The sequence below is a fragment of the Arachis duranensis genome, chromosome 7 (assembly GCF_000817695.3).
Source record: "Arachis duranensis cultivar V14167 chromosome 7, aradu.V14167.gnm2.J7QH, whole genome shotgun sequence".
Classification (NCBI taxonomy): domain Eukaryota; kingdom Viridiplantae; phylum Streptophyta; class Magnoliopsida; order Fabales; family Fabaceae; genus Arachis; species Arachis duranensis.
In genome coordinates this window covers 66,334,973-66,349,941 of record NC_029778.3, presented here as the reverse complement: position 1 = coordinate 66,349,941, position 14,969 = coordinate 66,334,973, and the positions used below count along the sequence as shown (strand labels likewise).

The 14,969-nt window shown below is 35.0% G+C and overlaps 1 protein-coding gene and 1 pseudogene across 2 annotated transcripts; both read left to right on the top strand.

The window, feature by feature from the left end:
- Window positions 1–5,438, top strand: LOC107459347 (elongator complex protein 4). 2 transcript variants are annotated; one of them, XM_016077571.3, is made up of 10 exons: window positions 2–460; window positions 850–981; window positions 1,412–1,613; window positions 1,739–1,959; window positions 2,046–2,121; window positions 2,979–3,135; window positions 3,419–3,497; window positions 4,239–4,398; window positions 4,480–4,571; window positions 5,023–5,438. In XM_016077571.3, exons 3-10 carry the CDS (start codon window positions 1,481–1,483, stop codon window positions 5,188–5,190), a joined length of 1,086 nt encoding a protein of 361 aa, XP_015933057.1. In that variant the 5' UTR covers window positions 2–460; window positions 850–981; window positions 1,412–1,480; the 3' UTR covers window positions 5,191–5,438. The 2 variants fall into 2 exon arrangements, with proteins under 2 accessions (XP_015933059.1, XP_015933057.1); XM_016077573.3 differs by lacking the exon at window positions 850–981 and having other exon boundaries at window positions 1–460.
- A 4,718-nt stretch (window positions 5,439–10,156) lies between these two features.
- Window positions 10,157–13,998, top strand: LOC110273614 (uncharacterized; annotated as a pseudogene).
- The last annotated feature ends 971 nt before the right edge of the window (window positions 13,999–14,969 follow it).

The following is a 14,969-nucleotide window of genomic DNA, read 5'->3' as shown; positions in this document are numbered from 1 at the left end:
AATTATTAGCGACCAGGACCGGTATTCACCGAAAAAAAAAAACATACCTGAAACACCCTTACTTTTGCCTTTTGGGCGAACCCGAACCCATCCCACTATCCCAGGCCACAACCCACAAACGGCCACCCCTCCCAATCCCAACTCAGTCTCTACTCTTGTCTCCCTCTCACCTCCTACCTCACTCGCCGGTCACCGCTGAACACAACGGCAGCCAACGGAGGTCATTTCCCTCGCCTGCTTGCCGTCACCGTTGGCTCCTTTGCCTCGTCCCCGCGCCGTCTGTCTCTGCTGAGTCTGCTCGCCTCTGCTTCCTCGCCGTCTTGTCGTCTGTCTCTGCTTCTCTGGCCGTCGCCGTAGTTGATGGTGCATCTGCTCTGCTCGCGCCTTCTCTCCTTGCCGGTGGCCTGCCTCTGCAACCTCAACCCGTCGCCGTCTTTTTGCTTCTGCTTCTGCAGTGTGGGTGAGTCACTGAGTTGTTTTATTTTTTCAGTTTTTCTTTTATTAATTTTTTATACTTAGTTTATCTAGGTCTAGATAATTTGTTTAATTTTGAGTCACCAAAAAAAAAAAAGATAATTTGTTTGATTTTATGTAATTAGTTATTACTGATTAGATAATTGGTTCATTGATTGATTTAATTTTTTTTCTTTGATAGTATTTTGAGATGGATTGTTATGTTTAATGTTTGTACTTCTATTTTATCAAATTAAGATTCTATTGTACTACTGAGTAATTTAATCTATTTTCATTATTAGTTATTTTTAGGAATTGATACTTAATTGATGTTAAAGTGTTATTGAAGACACTCGTGTTTCAAATTTTAATTTTAACTTTTTGATGATTTTATAGGGTCAACCGTTGACTCGTCGGTTGAACTAGTAATCTAGTGACATAGTACTCCGAACCAGTTCGATTTTGGTAACTAAGCTTCCGTGTTCCCTTCTCTCTTCTAATAACGACGCTCACTTCGCATCTCCAAGGGTAACTATACATTTTCGGCAATGTTCTTTCTGTATTTACATCCTCGCAATTTTCAGTTTGACTTACTTGGTAGTGGTTCACTCACAAGGCATGCTTCTTTTGTTTTGTTTACTTGTATCTGCATTTAAGGTGTTTGATAAATTGTCTGAGAAAAACTCCTAGCTAGTGATGTCTCTAAGCCTGTGTAGACGTAGAATCATTAAAGTGAATAAGACAGCAAGGATGGAATTGTTTATTCTTTTATTATTTTTATAACAGCTTAATACTTGTTAATATCCCAATTTTGAATGCTTTTGTGTTGTTCTTTTTTAAGATTTTTTAATAAGTTAGTTTCTTTTGTGCTTGTCTGACATCTAAACTTTTTATGATTATACGGTACATGCTTGTGTAGTTTCCAAAAGAGTAATGTATTGTCATGTGAATTTTGCAGCCTATTGGGTGTTGGGTGGACTTACAGCAACTTCTGCTCTTTGCTTCCTCAGACTGTTATTGATGCAGAATGGCTACTACTAGGACTCGAGTTAGTAGCTTCTCTCACAATGTATCATCTTTAAAATCTTCACAGCATCCTGGTCTTAAGAATGGCCCCAATGGGACAACTTTCGTATCATCTGGGATCTCTGATCTGGACAGTAATGATCTCACTAAATGGCTCTTGATTTGCCTTTTATTCAATGCCTGAATTAAATAGTTTTGTTTGATTAATTTGTATTGCTTTTCCATATCATTTTTTTTGTTTGTTTATTTTTTTGAATAGAAATTTTAGGAGGAGGTTTTTCTCTGGGTAGCCTTGTTATGATTATGGAAGATGCAGAAGCGCCTCATCATATGCTTCTATTGAGAAATTTTATGTCTCAAGGACTTTTGCATAGACAGCCACTCTTGTATGCTAGTCCATCTAAAGATCCTAGAGCATTTCTTGGTACTTTGCCGAGTCCAGGGTCATCCAAAGATGATACATCGCACAAACCTAGCCATGTACTTTGCTCGGCCGTTGCACTTTGTGATGTGTATAACTACAAATTTGTGATGGTAATCTAATCTTTTGTATGCTCATATCACAGGAGAAGGATCTTAGAATTGCATGGCAGTACAAGAAGTACTTTGGTGAGCCTCAGCTAAATATCAATACTAATAATGGTAAGCTTATGTATAATTTCTTCCCATGTTTGGTCTTTAACTCGTTGTACACTGTTATATCATTTGTGATATTAATGCTATCACTATGGATCATTTAGTTCACTTAAATTTGCATGATAATAATTTTAATTAAATTGTGGACTGCAAGTTTCACTCAAGACTAAACAGCATTCATCTATATAGCAAAAGTGAGTATTCCAAGTAAATATTGTCAATGTATAATGTTATTATAAATAATTGAAGTTTCAAGTCATATGTAAGCACGCAAATCACTGTTTGTGCAACAATATGTCACGAATTATGTTAAAGTATCACTGATGGAACCCAAGTATGACACATGTATTTGCTAGGGAAGCTATATTAAAAAGGAACTAATTAGAAGAGCAGAGTAATGAGAGTAGTGGGGTGCTGAGATCCTCATGGTTTTTGATGAGCTGGAGGAGAGAAAAGGGAAGAGTGAGAATTCTTATTATTTGGTTTGAATTGGGGTACGTTGTAGACTTAGAAAGTTAAAACTCTACTGGTTTATCCCTGTTTCAGCAATATACACATGATTCTTTCTTTCCCTCCTTTTCACAACTTATACCTGTGGCATTTTAATTAGGTTCTATGAGTTTTACCATAAGAAGATAAACAAGCCAATGGTGCTAACAATGGCACTAGTCTATCCTTTTAGTTTGTTTTATGAGCTTGACATAATATATGTTTAGAAGCTCTCAAGAACTCATTGTTATATCTGAAGATGAAGTTATTTATTATGGAACTCTGATTTTTATAATGATCTACGGAAAGTGAACGCATCTCAATATGTCAAATCAGGATGTGTAAATATTTTGTATAATACTTTCATTCTGCAGGTGGTCATCATGATTATTGCAATGATCTTGACTTGCGAAAGCCCTTGGAAAGACATTTTTTCACTAGCAATAATGTAGATTGTGTTAGCATCCAAAATTCCCCAAACCTTGATGCTCTTAAAGATCGTTGTGCTGAATTTCTCGCTCAATTCTCAAGGTGTTGCTCAATTCCAGAAATATATTTCTTAGATATAAATATTCCTAGGCCTCTTGTAATAATTAAAGAATTTAATGGAGTTGGATGCCTGATAATATGGTCACACAGTCAAGTCTAGACACAGAACTGATTAGAGATGGACTTTGTCTATAGAGAGTTTCCTATTCATCATTTTGTTTTTCTTGGCATAAATTTAGTTTGTGTTGAAGACTATAAAGTTCACTTGAAATATAGAGCTGTCATTCTTTTTAATTTACTAATTTGATGGATGGCATTTTAATAGAAATGAAGGAAGCATTTCCTCCGCTGGTCGTATTGCAATCCAGTCATTCTGTTCTCCACAGTGCAAGTATTCAGACATGGTGAGAATTATGTTTTTCTCCTTAATCACTTGTTCTTCTGAACTAAGTTTCTCTACTGTCTTTGAACAGTATTTTTTAATGGATTAATGGCCAAATTCGCCCCTGAAAAATTTGCCGTTCTCCAAATAAAAAATAATCAATATTTGTCCTTCTGTCACTTTTTTGACACTTTCCGTTAACGATTAATGATATAGAACATTAATTGACAGCATACATGTCACCTGGCATGTTTTATTAGATGCTGACCAAATATGTTTATGAAAATCTATCAATTTAGTTTCTTTTTCCAATCAGGTAAACCCTAATACCAATAACCGAAATTGGAGAAAAGGGCTAAATTAATATATTTTTATAAATATGTCTGGTTAGCATCCAATAGGACATGTCAGGTGTCATGTATGCTGTCAGTTAACGTTTTACATCATTAATTGTTTATGGCAAGTGTCAAAGAGTGATGAAAGGACAAACGTGATTTATTTTTAATCTTTGAAGGAATAATTTGATGATAAAATCTTTCAGGGACGATTTTGGATAGTGGTCAATATTTCAGGAATGAATTTGACCATTAACCTATTTTTTAATTAGTTTTTTTTAAGAAAAATCCCTTTTTAGTCATAAAATTTTGAAGTTGATATCAGTTTGATCCTCAAAAACGGTTGATTTCTTGTCATATAATAATACTTCTTAGATCTTAGCATTGGATAAGTGTTCTGCATTCTGTAAATGATATTGTTACTGCAGGAGTGGCATATGCTTTCCTTTATTCGATCTTTAAAAGGGATGGCCCGGTCTTCAAATGTCGTTGTTGTTGTAACGTTTCCTCCGTCACTTCTATCGCCATCATGTTCAAAAAGATTGCAACATATGGCAGACACTTTGCTTTCTGTCAGGGCAATTCCAGGTTCATAACTGAACTTATATATTTCATCTGTTTATTTTATGAATCACCTCAAATTTCTTCACTGGATTACATTTGTTTCAGATGAGGACAAGGAACTAGCAAAACTCCTCACTGGATACCAGGACATGGTTGGGCTGTTAAATGTACATAAAGTTGCACGGTTAAATACACAGGTGTGTGTATATATATTATTCTGTAGAAAGTATTATACTAGTATTATACTTTTTTATTTGTCAACTCTATTTTATGCACATCTTTAGTAGTGGTCAATGGGCATAAAACAGTTACACCCATTTACCACATTATATATCCCTTCCGGTATGCATATTGTTTTCCACCTATTTATGCTTTCATGTGCAATTGTGGTTTCCTTTTGTAGTTTAAAAAAAATTCATCATTGTAGGACCTTAATCGTACCTGTGCTTTGGCAAATTGCTTTTGGCATCACCGTTATTTATTAATTAATTTTATCATTTTGGTGTTGTAATTTGAAAGCTTTTGACTCTACAATTTGTATGCATAAGCCAATTGGAAATTGGAAATTCTATTGGAGAAAAAAATGCATTTCTTGAAGCTATCGTTTTTTGTATGTATCTGTTGATCTTGTGCTTTGCCACTTGGCAGGTTCCTGTGATTCTTGATGCTACAACATTCTCAATAAAATTGCAAAAACGGAGGTTTTTGGTTTTCGAATGTTTAAATCAAGCCCCAGTTGACGGGTCCGGAGGAAGTTCTTATGGCAATTCTGGTGTATGTTCTACATCAACTAAAGCTGGGCCTCTAGATTTTTAGGGTTTAATTATTCTTTTAGTCCGTATAGTTTTACTAAATTTATAATTAGGTTCTAATATGATACGAGTTTTATGGGACAAACAGAGAATTGTCATATGCCAATTGGTCCAATGAAAAGAGCAACAATTAAGAGAATAAAAGAAGGTTTTGCAAACATGACTAAATTATTTGTTTAGAAGATGCATCAAGAATTGAGTAAGACAATGATTAACGATTATAAAAAATCAAATGTCTTATTATTTACAAGATGTATTGAAGACTCTCGTTAGTCAAGATGAATTAAATATGCATCACTTTTATAGTATTTATTTTAGTTTGTTTTGTTTGTTTTAGGTCGAGTTATGATTTGATCTATTTTTATTTTAGTGAACTTATGAGTTAGGGTTTTACTTGAGAGGTATAAAAATTCTCTAAAATCTAGTAGTTACTTTTTTTTTTCCTTAATTTTGATGAATGAAATTATGAATTTCTTTAAGAAACTTGGGTGTGAATAGGAGAGGTAGAGTAATTCCTTTAACTGTTGTATCAGAAAATTAAATTGAGGTAGATGAGTCATTTTCTTTGATTTTTCATCTTATTGTGGATTATGTTTCGTATCATTTGGTATCAGAGATTTCAGGTATTAGATTCATCCTTATTAATTCATATTTGTTCTTCTTTATCCTAATTAAAAAAAAAAAATCCGTGTCATTCTCTACGTCGTCTATTATTTATCTTCGTGTCTTCTTTCGTCTCTTTTTGTTCCTTCTTGTTATTGTCTCTTTTATTGTTTATTATTTCCTTACTATCGTGGTTTCCTTTTGTTCCTAATGTCTATAACATTAGGTTTTTTTCGTAGCATTAGGTATATTCTGAAGAAAAAAAAGCCTACACCATTGAAGGAATTCTTATTGTTACCTTTTAATTCAACTTTTTGTATAAGTTAGATTGGATCACTTAGTGTCAGAAAAAAAAATAGCAAGACAAAAAAAAAATATTCGGTGCACAAAAAAAAAGTTGTTTTAATTGTCAATAACAACAAAACGTCATTGAACTTTATCATGTATCATATGTACAGAGAGACAGTTTACATGTAGATCTTGTTTGACTACCTCATGGAATACATGGATGGTTGTACTAGATCTTTCCCTTTCACCTATTGTCCATCTTCCATCTCATCCACCTTCTTGACTGGTACTCTATGGATCTTCTTTTCACATGTGCAAACCACTTGAGATGCAATTCTACCATCTTTTCCACAATAGGTGCTACTCCAACTCTCTCTCTTATATCTTCGTTCCTTATTCTATCCAATCGCTTAAGACCACTCATCTATCTCAAGATCTTCATCTTTGTCACACTTAACTTATGTTCGTGCTCCCTTTTGGTCGCCTAACACTGTATCATAAAGCATAGCTGGTCTGATAGCAGTGCGATACAATTTACCTTTAAGTTTTAAAGGCGTTTTTTTATCCCATATAAAATAAGACGCACTCCGCCATTTTGACTAATCTGCTTGAATCCTATGATTTATATCCTGTTCAATTTCTCTATTATCATGTACAATGCATCCAAACTACTTAAAATTTTTAACTTTTCATAGGATGTTTTCTCTAATCTTCACCTCTATATTAGGGGTTTTCCTTCAGCGGCCGAGCTTACATTTCATATATTCCGTCTTGCTACGGCTTATGCGCAGACCATATACTTCTAGAACTTCTCTTAATAAATCCAACTTCTTATTTAGGTCTTGACTTTCCCATAAGGACGATATCATCGGAAAAAAGCATACACCATGGCATAGGCTCTTGGATATGCTCTGTGAGTACTTCCAAGACTAATGTGAAAATGTATGGACTTAAGGATGATCCCTTGTGTAATCCTATATCAATAGAAAATTCCTCTGGCACACCATCTTGAATCTTCACACTAATTGTAGCCTCATCATATATGTCTTTAATTGCACGAATATATGTGATCCTTACTCTTTTCCATTCTAAAACCTTCCATAAGACCTCCCTTGGCATCCTATCATACACTTTTTCTAAATCAATAAACACCATATGTAGATCTCTTTTATTACTATGATAACTTTCCATCATTCTTCCTAACAGGTATGTCGCTTCAGTGGTGGATCTGCTTTGCATAAAACCAAATTGGTTCTCTGTTACTTGTGTCTCTTGTCCCAACCTCCATTCTGTCACAAATTTTCATAACTTCATGGTATAGCTCATGAGCTTGATCCCTCTATAGTTTCCGTAACTTTGTATACTTGTAGATAGGTATCAAGTTGTTCTTTTCTCTACTCATCTGACATCTTCTTTGACCTTAAAATCTCATTACAAAACTTGGTTAACCCAACTGATGCTTTTCTCTCGAAGGTCCTTCCAAACTTCAACTAGAATATTATCGAGTTTTGCTGTCCTACCATTTTTCATCCGCTTTAGAGCCTTTTTTTACCTCAAAATCCCGAATCCTTCGACAGTAGTCAAAATTTTGATCTTATTCTCTCGTGCATAATTGACTAAGGCTCGGAAGAGTCTTCTGTCATTCATTAAATAACTCGTAGAAGTAGCTCTTCTACCTTTAATTAATCTTCTCCTCTTAAACCAAAACCTCTCCGTATTTATCCTTTTATGCACTTAACTTGATTCAAGTCTCTCGTTCTTCTTTCACAACTCTTTGTGATTCTATATATACCTTTTTTTTCCTTCTTTTGTGCCTAAAGATTGGTAGAGACCCTCATATGCTCTTGTTCTTGCTTTACTTACAACCACTTTTATCTTTTTCTTAGCCGCCTTATATTTTTTCCATTATCTGCATTGCATCACAAAGACCACTCATTAAAGCACTCTCTTTTTCCCTTTATCTTTTCTTGTACACTCGCATTCCATAACTAGGATTCCTTGTCCCCTGGTTATATCCCTCTAGATTCACCAAAACTTTCTTTTGCTATTCTTCTAATAACTTCTACCATCTCCTTACACATCTCCTTCGCGCTTCCCTCCTCATCCCACTTTGTCTCTTCTCCTACCTACCTTAGAAAGCTTCTTTGTTCCTCACCTTTCATCCGCCACCACCTCGTTCTTAGATTCTTCGTATGATGTCTTTTTCTCAATTTTTGCTCAACGCAAAAATCCATGACGATCATCCTATATTGTGTTGTTAAACTCTCTTCCAGAATAATTTTACAATTAATACAAAATTTTCGATCAACTATCCTCGACAAGAAGAAGTCGATTTGAGAGCCTGTCATACCACTCCTATACGTTATAAGATGTTCGTCTCTCTTTTTAAAACATGTATTTGTGATAAGAAGCTTAAATATTGATGAAAAGTCCACAATAATTTTACCATTGGTATTGACTACTCTGAAACTATGGCCTCCGTGAATACTTTCATACCCAGTCACTTTTCTTCCAACATGGCCATTTAAATCTCCTCCTAAGATAATTTTATCTCCCAAAGGTATGTCTTGGACCAAACTCTCTAGATCCTCCCAAAACTTTATCTTGTGTTGCTCGTTCGAACCCACTTGCAGTGCATAGGCACTAATTACATGAAAAGTGCCTCCTTTCACCACAAGTTTGATAGAGATGATCTGATCTCTCACCCTCTTGACATCCACTACGTCCTTCTTCCACTGCTTATCCACGATAATACCTACCTCATTCCTATTCTTCACTTTTACTGTATACCAAAGTTTAAACCCAGAAGTATCCAACTCCCTAACCTTTGCACCGACCCATTTTGTTTCTTATAGGCATATGATGTTAATCTTCCTCCTTGTCATGGTATCCACTACCTCCATGGATTTTTTTGTTAGAGTGCCTATGTTTCATGTCCCAAATCTCAACCTTCTGTCGCTCCGACCTTTACCTTTACATTTTTCTTTGTGAACTAGCTTATTTACCCTTGTTTGTTTATAAAAACGCGAGAATCCTTACTCATTTAACACTATACTCAGGCACTGATGCAGCGGCTCTTGCTCATTTGACACTGTACGTGAGCCATACAACACATTCCTTCCAAACAATAACCTAGCTTTAGCGCAATAACGTCTTTGATCCATGTCATGAATATTCGACTAATTTTTTATGTTGGATGTCGAAGGCCTAACACAACCCTCCTTTATCCGGGCTTGGACCGGCTATGTACCGTAGGTGTAGCTTATGTCTTTGTCCTTTTTTCAATCTTTTTTCCTTTTATCATGGGTTGGATTCTCTCTCTTTTCTTATTTTATTTGATTTCTAAAGTTCAACAGCCAAAGAGATTCAAGAGTAGTAAAAGACAGAAGTGGTGAGTTCAATAGAGGGTAAAAGCCATTTTTGAGAATAAACACGAATGTCCATCTATGAGTGAAACACGAGAGAATAATTGTGAGATCCTTTCTATAACATTTTTGTTACAGGTTCATTGTTATGACAGTTTATTCAGAAGATATTTTAGTTGACATGGAGATGATGCAACGAGCCATTCAATACTTAACTAATCGCTTGAATGAATTGGAAGCATGGAGGCAGGAGGTGACACATACATTGTCTAGGACTACTAAACATGGAACTTTTGAAATCGGCATCAGAATCATCTACCTTCTGATGATGACTCTGATGGAGCTCCAACACCTCAACACAAAAGTCAAGATAGTAATATCAATGTCATCAAGATGCAAAATACCACCATTCAAAAGGAGAAATAATCCTGAAGCTTATTTGAAGTGGGAACGTAAGGTGAAAAGAATTACTCTAAGATAAAAAAGGTTCGTTTGGCAGCAATTGTATTCTCTGACTATGCTTTGCTTTGGTGCGATGAACTAGTGAAGACAAGATGGCGGAATGACGATCACCCTATAGAGACTTGGGATCTTATAAAGCACCTCATGAAGAAGAGATTTATGCCTTCATACTATTACAGGAAAGTTCACTAGAAGTTACATTGGCTGACTCAAGACTCTAAATCCGTTGAAGACTACCATAAGAAAATAGAGATGCTTATGATCACTGCCAACATAGAAGAGGAAACTGAGGTTATTATGGAACGATTTGTAGGTGATTTAACTAGAGTAATTGCTGATGTGATGGAGTTACATAATTATGTGGAGATGGAGGATTTAGACAGTATGACAATAAAGGTGGAGAAGCAACAACAAAGAAGAGCACCTAGGAGATTGACTCACGCTAATCCAAAGTGAGAGTCTCGTAGTGCTGACAAAACAAAGATTAAGGGTGCTGAACCCAAGGAATTGTTTGATGTTACAAAAAAAAAAGGCAATTCTAACTCTTCTTCTGCTATTTCTAGGCATAGAGATATTAAATGCTTCAAGTGTCATGGTATTGGTCATTATGCTAGTGATTGCTGAAACATGAGATTGATTGTTATTAAAGGAGATGATATTGTGTCTGATTTTGATCATGGAGATGATTCTAATAATCATAATAGTATGCCTCCTTTGAAAAATTTTTCTGATGGTGATGTTGAGTATGCAGTTCATGGTAAATTTTTTATTGTTAGACGTTCTTTGAATTTGCAGGTGCACAAAGATAGCCTAGAGCATCGCCAAAATCTTTTTCAAACTAGATGTTTGGTAGGTAAAAAAGTGTGTAGTTTGATTATTGATGGTGGGAGTTGGACTAATGTGGCTAGTACACTTATGATGGAGAAATTAATAGGAAAATCTGGAGAAAAGAGGCTATGAGAGAAAAGAATATAGCAAAAAGTCAAAAGTGAGTGAAAAGAAAGAAAAGAGTACATGTAATGAGAATAGTACGAATACAGAGAAAAATGAGAGAGTTGAGAGCAAATTGTGTTTCTTTGCAAAAGAGAGAGATTTATTAATAGGAAAGAAAGCTTTAATCATGGTTCAATTTAGGGATACTTTATTCTGTGACACTAAACTTAATCCAAATTTGGCAAATAGCTTTGTCTCTTTGTTGCAGGAATTTGTCAATATCTTTTCTACTGACGTGCCACGTGGTTTACCTCCATTACGAGGGATTGAGCACCAAATTGATTTTATTCTTGGTGCTAGCATTCCTAATAGACCAGCCTATAGGAGTAATCCTGAGAAGACAAAGGAGCTTCAAAGGCAAATGGAGAAGTTATTAGCCAAAGGTCACATCAGAGAGAGAGTATGAGCCAATGTGTTATACCAGTTTTGTGATTCCAAAGAAATATGGTACTTGGCGGATGTGTGTGGATTGTCGTGCAATCAATAAGATTACGGTAAAGTATCTTTATCCTATACCTAGGTTAGATGACATACTTGATGAGTTATATGGTGTATGCATATTCACAAAAATTGATTTAAAAAGTGGGTATCATCATATTAGAATGAAACCAGGGGATGAATAGAAGACTACATTTGAAACAAAACATGGGTTATATGAGTGGTTATTAGTAATGTCTTTTAGGATAACTAATGCACCTATTATTTTTATGCATCTAATGAACCATATTTTGCGAGAATTTTTGGATAAATTTGTTGTTTATTTCGATGATATTCTCATTTATAGCACTTATTTGGATGACCATTTGTCACATGTTTCAGTTGTTTTGGAAGTGCTTCGAAAAGAAAAATTATATGCCAATCTTAAAAAGTGCATATTTTGTATTGATTAAGTTGTATTTCTTGGTTTTGTTGTGAGTATGAGTGGAATTAAGGTTGATGAGGAAAAGGTGAAGGCTATTCATGAATGGCCAATACCCAAGGATGCTTCTGAAGTAAGAAGTTTTCATGGGTTAGCTGGGTTTTATAGGAGATTTGTGAAAAAAATTTCTACCATTGCTACGCCTCTCACAGATGTTATCAAAAAAGATGTTAGGTATAAATGGAAAAAGGAACAAGAAATTACATTTCATACCCTAAAAGGTTGTTTGTGTTCTGCCCCTATTCTTATTTTACCTAACTTTGATAAAATCTTTGAGATCGAATGTGATGCTTCTAGGATTGGTATATGTGTTGTTTTGATGCAGAAAAAATGAGTCATTGTCTTCTTTAGTGAAAAGTTGAATTTAACTCAATGCAAATATTCAACTTATGAAAAATAATTATATGCATTGGTTTAGGTTTTGGAGGTTTGGCAACACTACCTCTTACCTAAAGAGTTTGTGATTCACACGGATCATGAATCTTTAAAGCACTTAAAAGGATAAGGTAAGCTTGATAAAAGACACGCTAAATCGGTGGAATTCATTGAGACATTTTCATATGTGATTGCCTTTAAAAAAGGTAGAGAGAATGTAGTTGTTGATACTTTATCTCGGAGGTATGCTTTTATTACTACACTTACTTCTATGTTTTTAGGATTTGAATTTTAAAGGAGTCGTATGCAACTGATTTTGACTTTTCTTCTACTTATGTCTCTTGTGAATATGATGCATTTAACAAATTTTATAAACATAAAAAATTTTTGTTTCATGGTAATAAAATTTTTGTGCCTGGTTGTTCTATGAGGGACTTACTTGTTCTGGAATCACATAATGGAAGTTTGATGGGTCATTTTGGTGTGTATAAGATATTGGATGTGTTATTTGAACATTTTTACTGGCCACATTTACGTAAAGATGTTGAAAAATTTTATGCTAAGTGTATTGCATGTAAACAGGCTAAATCTAAATCTTTACCATAGTTTGTATACTACCTTACTTGTTCCTATGCATCTGTGTGTTGATATTTCTATGAATTTAATTTTTGGTTTGTCTCGAACTAGGAAAGATAAAGATAACATTTTTATTGTGGTAGACATATTTAGTAAAATGGCTCCTTTTATTGCATGCAATAAAACTGATGATGCAATAAATATTGTTGATTTGTTCTTTAGAGAGGTTGTGTGCTTGCATAGTATTTCCCAAACTATTGTTTCTGATCGTGACATAAAATTTTTGAGTCATTTTTGAAAAGTGTTCTAGGGTAAATGAGGCACAAAATTATTATACTCTATTACTTGTCATTCTCAAACTGATGGTCAAACTGTAGTAGTAAATAAAACATTAGGGGGAACATATTACGTGCTCTTGTTGGTAAAAATTTGAAAATTTGGGAATATTGTTTACCTTTTATTAAGTTTGCTTATAATAGAATCATTCATTCTTCCACGGGATTTTTTTAAACCCAACCCTAATTTACACACACACACGAACGAGAGGAAGAAAGAAATCAGAAAGGAAAAATGGAAATAAGAAGAAGAGGGAGGGAGATAGCGCCGATAGGTGGTCACTGCCCCTATTGCTCCTGTCATGTGTAAGAGAGGGAGGCACACACACACACACGAACGAGAGGAAGAAAGAAATCAGAAAGGGAAAATGGAAATATGAAGAAGAGGGAAGGAGACAGCGCCGATGGGTGTCACTGCCCCTATTGCTCCTGTCGTGTGGAAGAGAGGGAGGCATTGAGAGAGACAGAATCACGTAGAGAGAGAGAGAGAGAGAGAGAGAGAGAGAGGCATTGCCGTTAGAGCGAGATGCTCCTATCGCCATTGAGGTAGCTTCGTCGATGAAAGTGAGAGAGAGTCATTCCTCTGTTGCTTCTGCCTAGCACCGTCATCGTTGGAGTTCGCCGCTGCTACCCTAGTCATTGTCGTTGTCGAGTTGTTGTGTAGCCATTGGAGCTCTCTATCACTGTTCTGCTTGTCAGACGTTATCGTTAGAGGACCAGAGGGGGAGGCTCGCCAATTCTACCTCTGCTTCTGGTTTTTGGAGTCTAACAGAGCACCGCTGTCGTTGATCGGAGCTGCCAAAACTGCCACTGCTGGAGCTGTCCAGAACCACCATTGTTGCTACCAAGGGAATGGAACAGGTGCTGGAACTACTACAGAGTTTCCATCATCATGAGATTGGAACAAAGGGCTGCCGTGTTTGGTGATTTTTGTGGGTTTCGACACATTGAGATAGAGAATATGTTTTGAAAATGTAAAGTTTTAGACTATGAATGCTAATAAAGGTTAAAGAATAATTGCAAATGATTTATTATTATCTTGTGTGAATAACTCATATAGTTGAATTGTGCTTATGACTGTGATTGTTGATGATCATTTGATTATTTGAAAATGATTAGTTGTTGAAAATTTTTTGTTATGTTGGTTCCTTTGATTTGGTTGCTGTAATTAAACTTGGAAAGTTAATATTGAAGTATGATTAATAAACCAATTCCTTGAATCTGAATTTTGTTTTGAGTTAATGCAGTAACTTTGAAAACGAATAAGTAAATCTATAGTGAACAAAACTGTATTAGGTTAAATGCTGAGTAAATTAGAATAATTGTAATTGTTAGGGTTTAAGTTTGAGAGGTTATATTATTTGAAAAATTAGTTATAAATTTTTGAAGTTGGACTACTTGATTATAAATGAATATTTGATGGAAATTCTGAATTTTAATTGATGATAGGGTGTTAGTTGTTAAACTGAATTATGATAAATTGATTATTGAGAATATGTTGTTCTGGTAATTACTGATGAAAGACTAGTAAATTATTGAGACTGAAGAAACCTTAAGAGGTTAAGTCCACTTTTAGGGGAGGTTATGTTTGACTTTTTATAAAAATGTAAAGGTTTAATTAAATTGAATCGTGTAAAATGTGTTTTGGATACATGATCGACGAATTTGATGTTTGGTAGCTGAAAATAAATGTTTAAGGTGCTTGGTTAAGAAAAATATTAAAGAAAAAGGTTTACAGAAAAGGAAAATTGAGAGGAACGGTTAAGGAAAAGAAATAGAGAAAGGAACTGGAAAAAGGTTTACAAAAAAGAAAAACTGAAAATGTTTGGTGCCAATTGTATAGTGGGGATGCCTACAAACTAAGAAC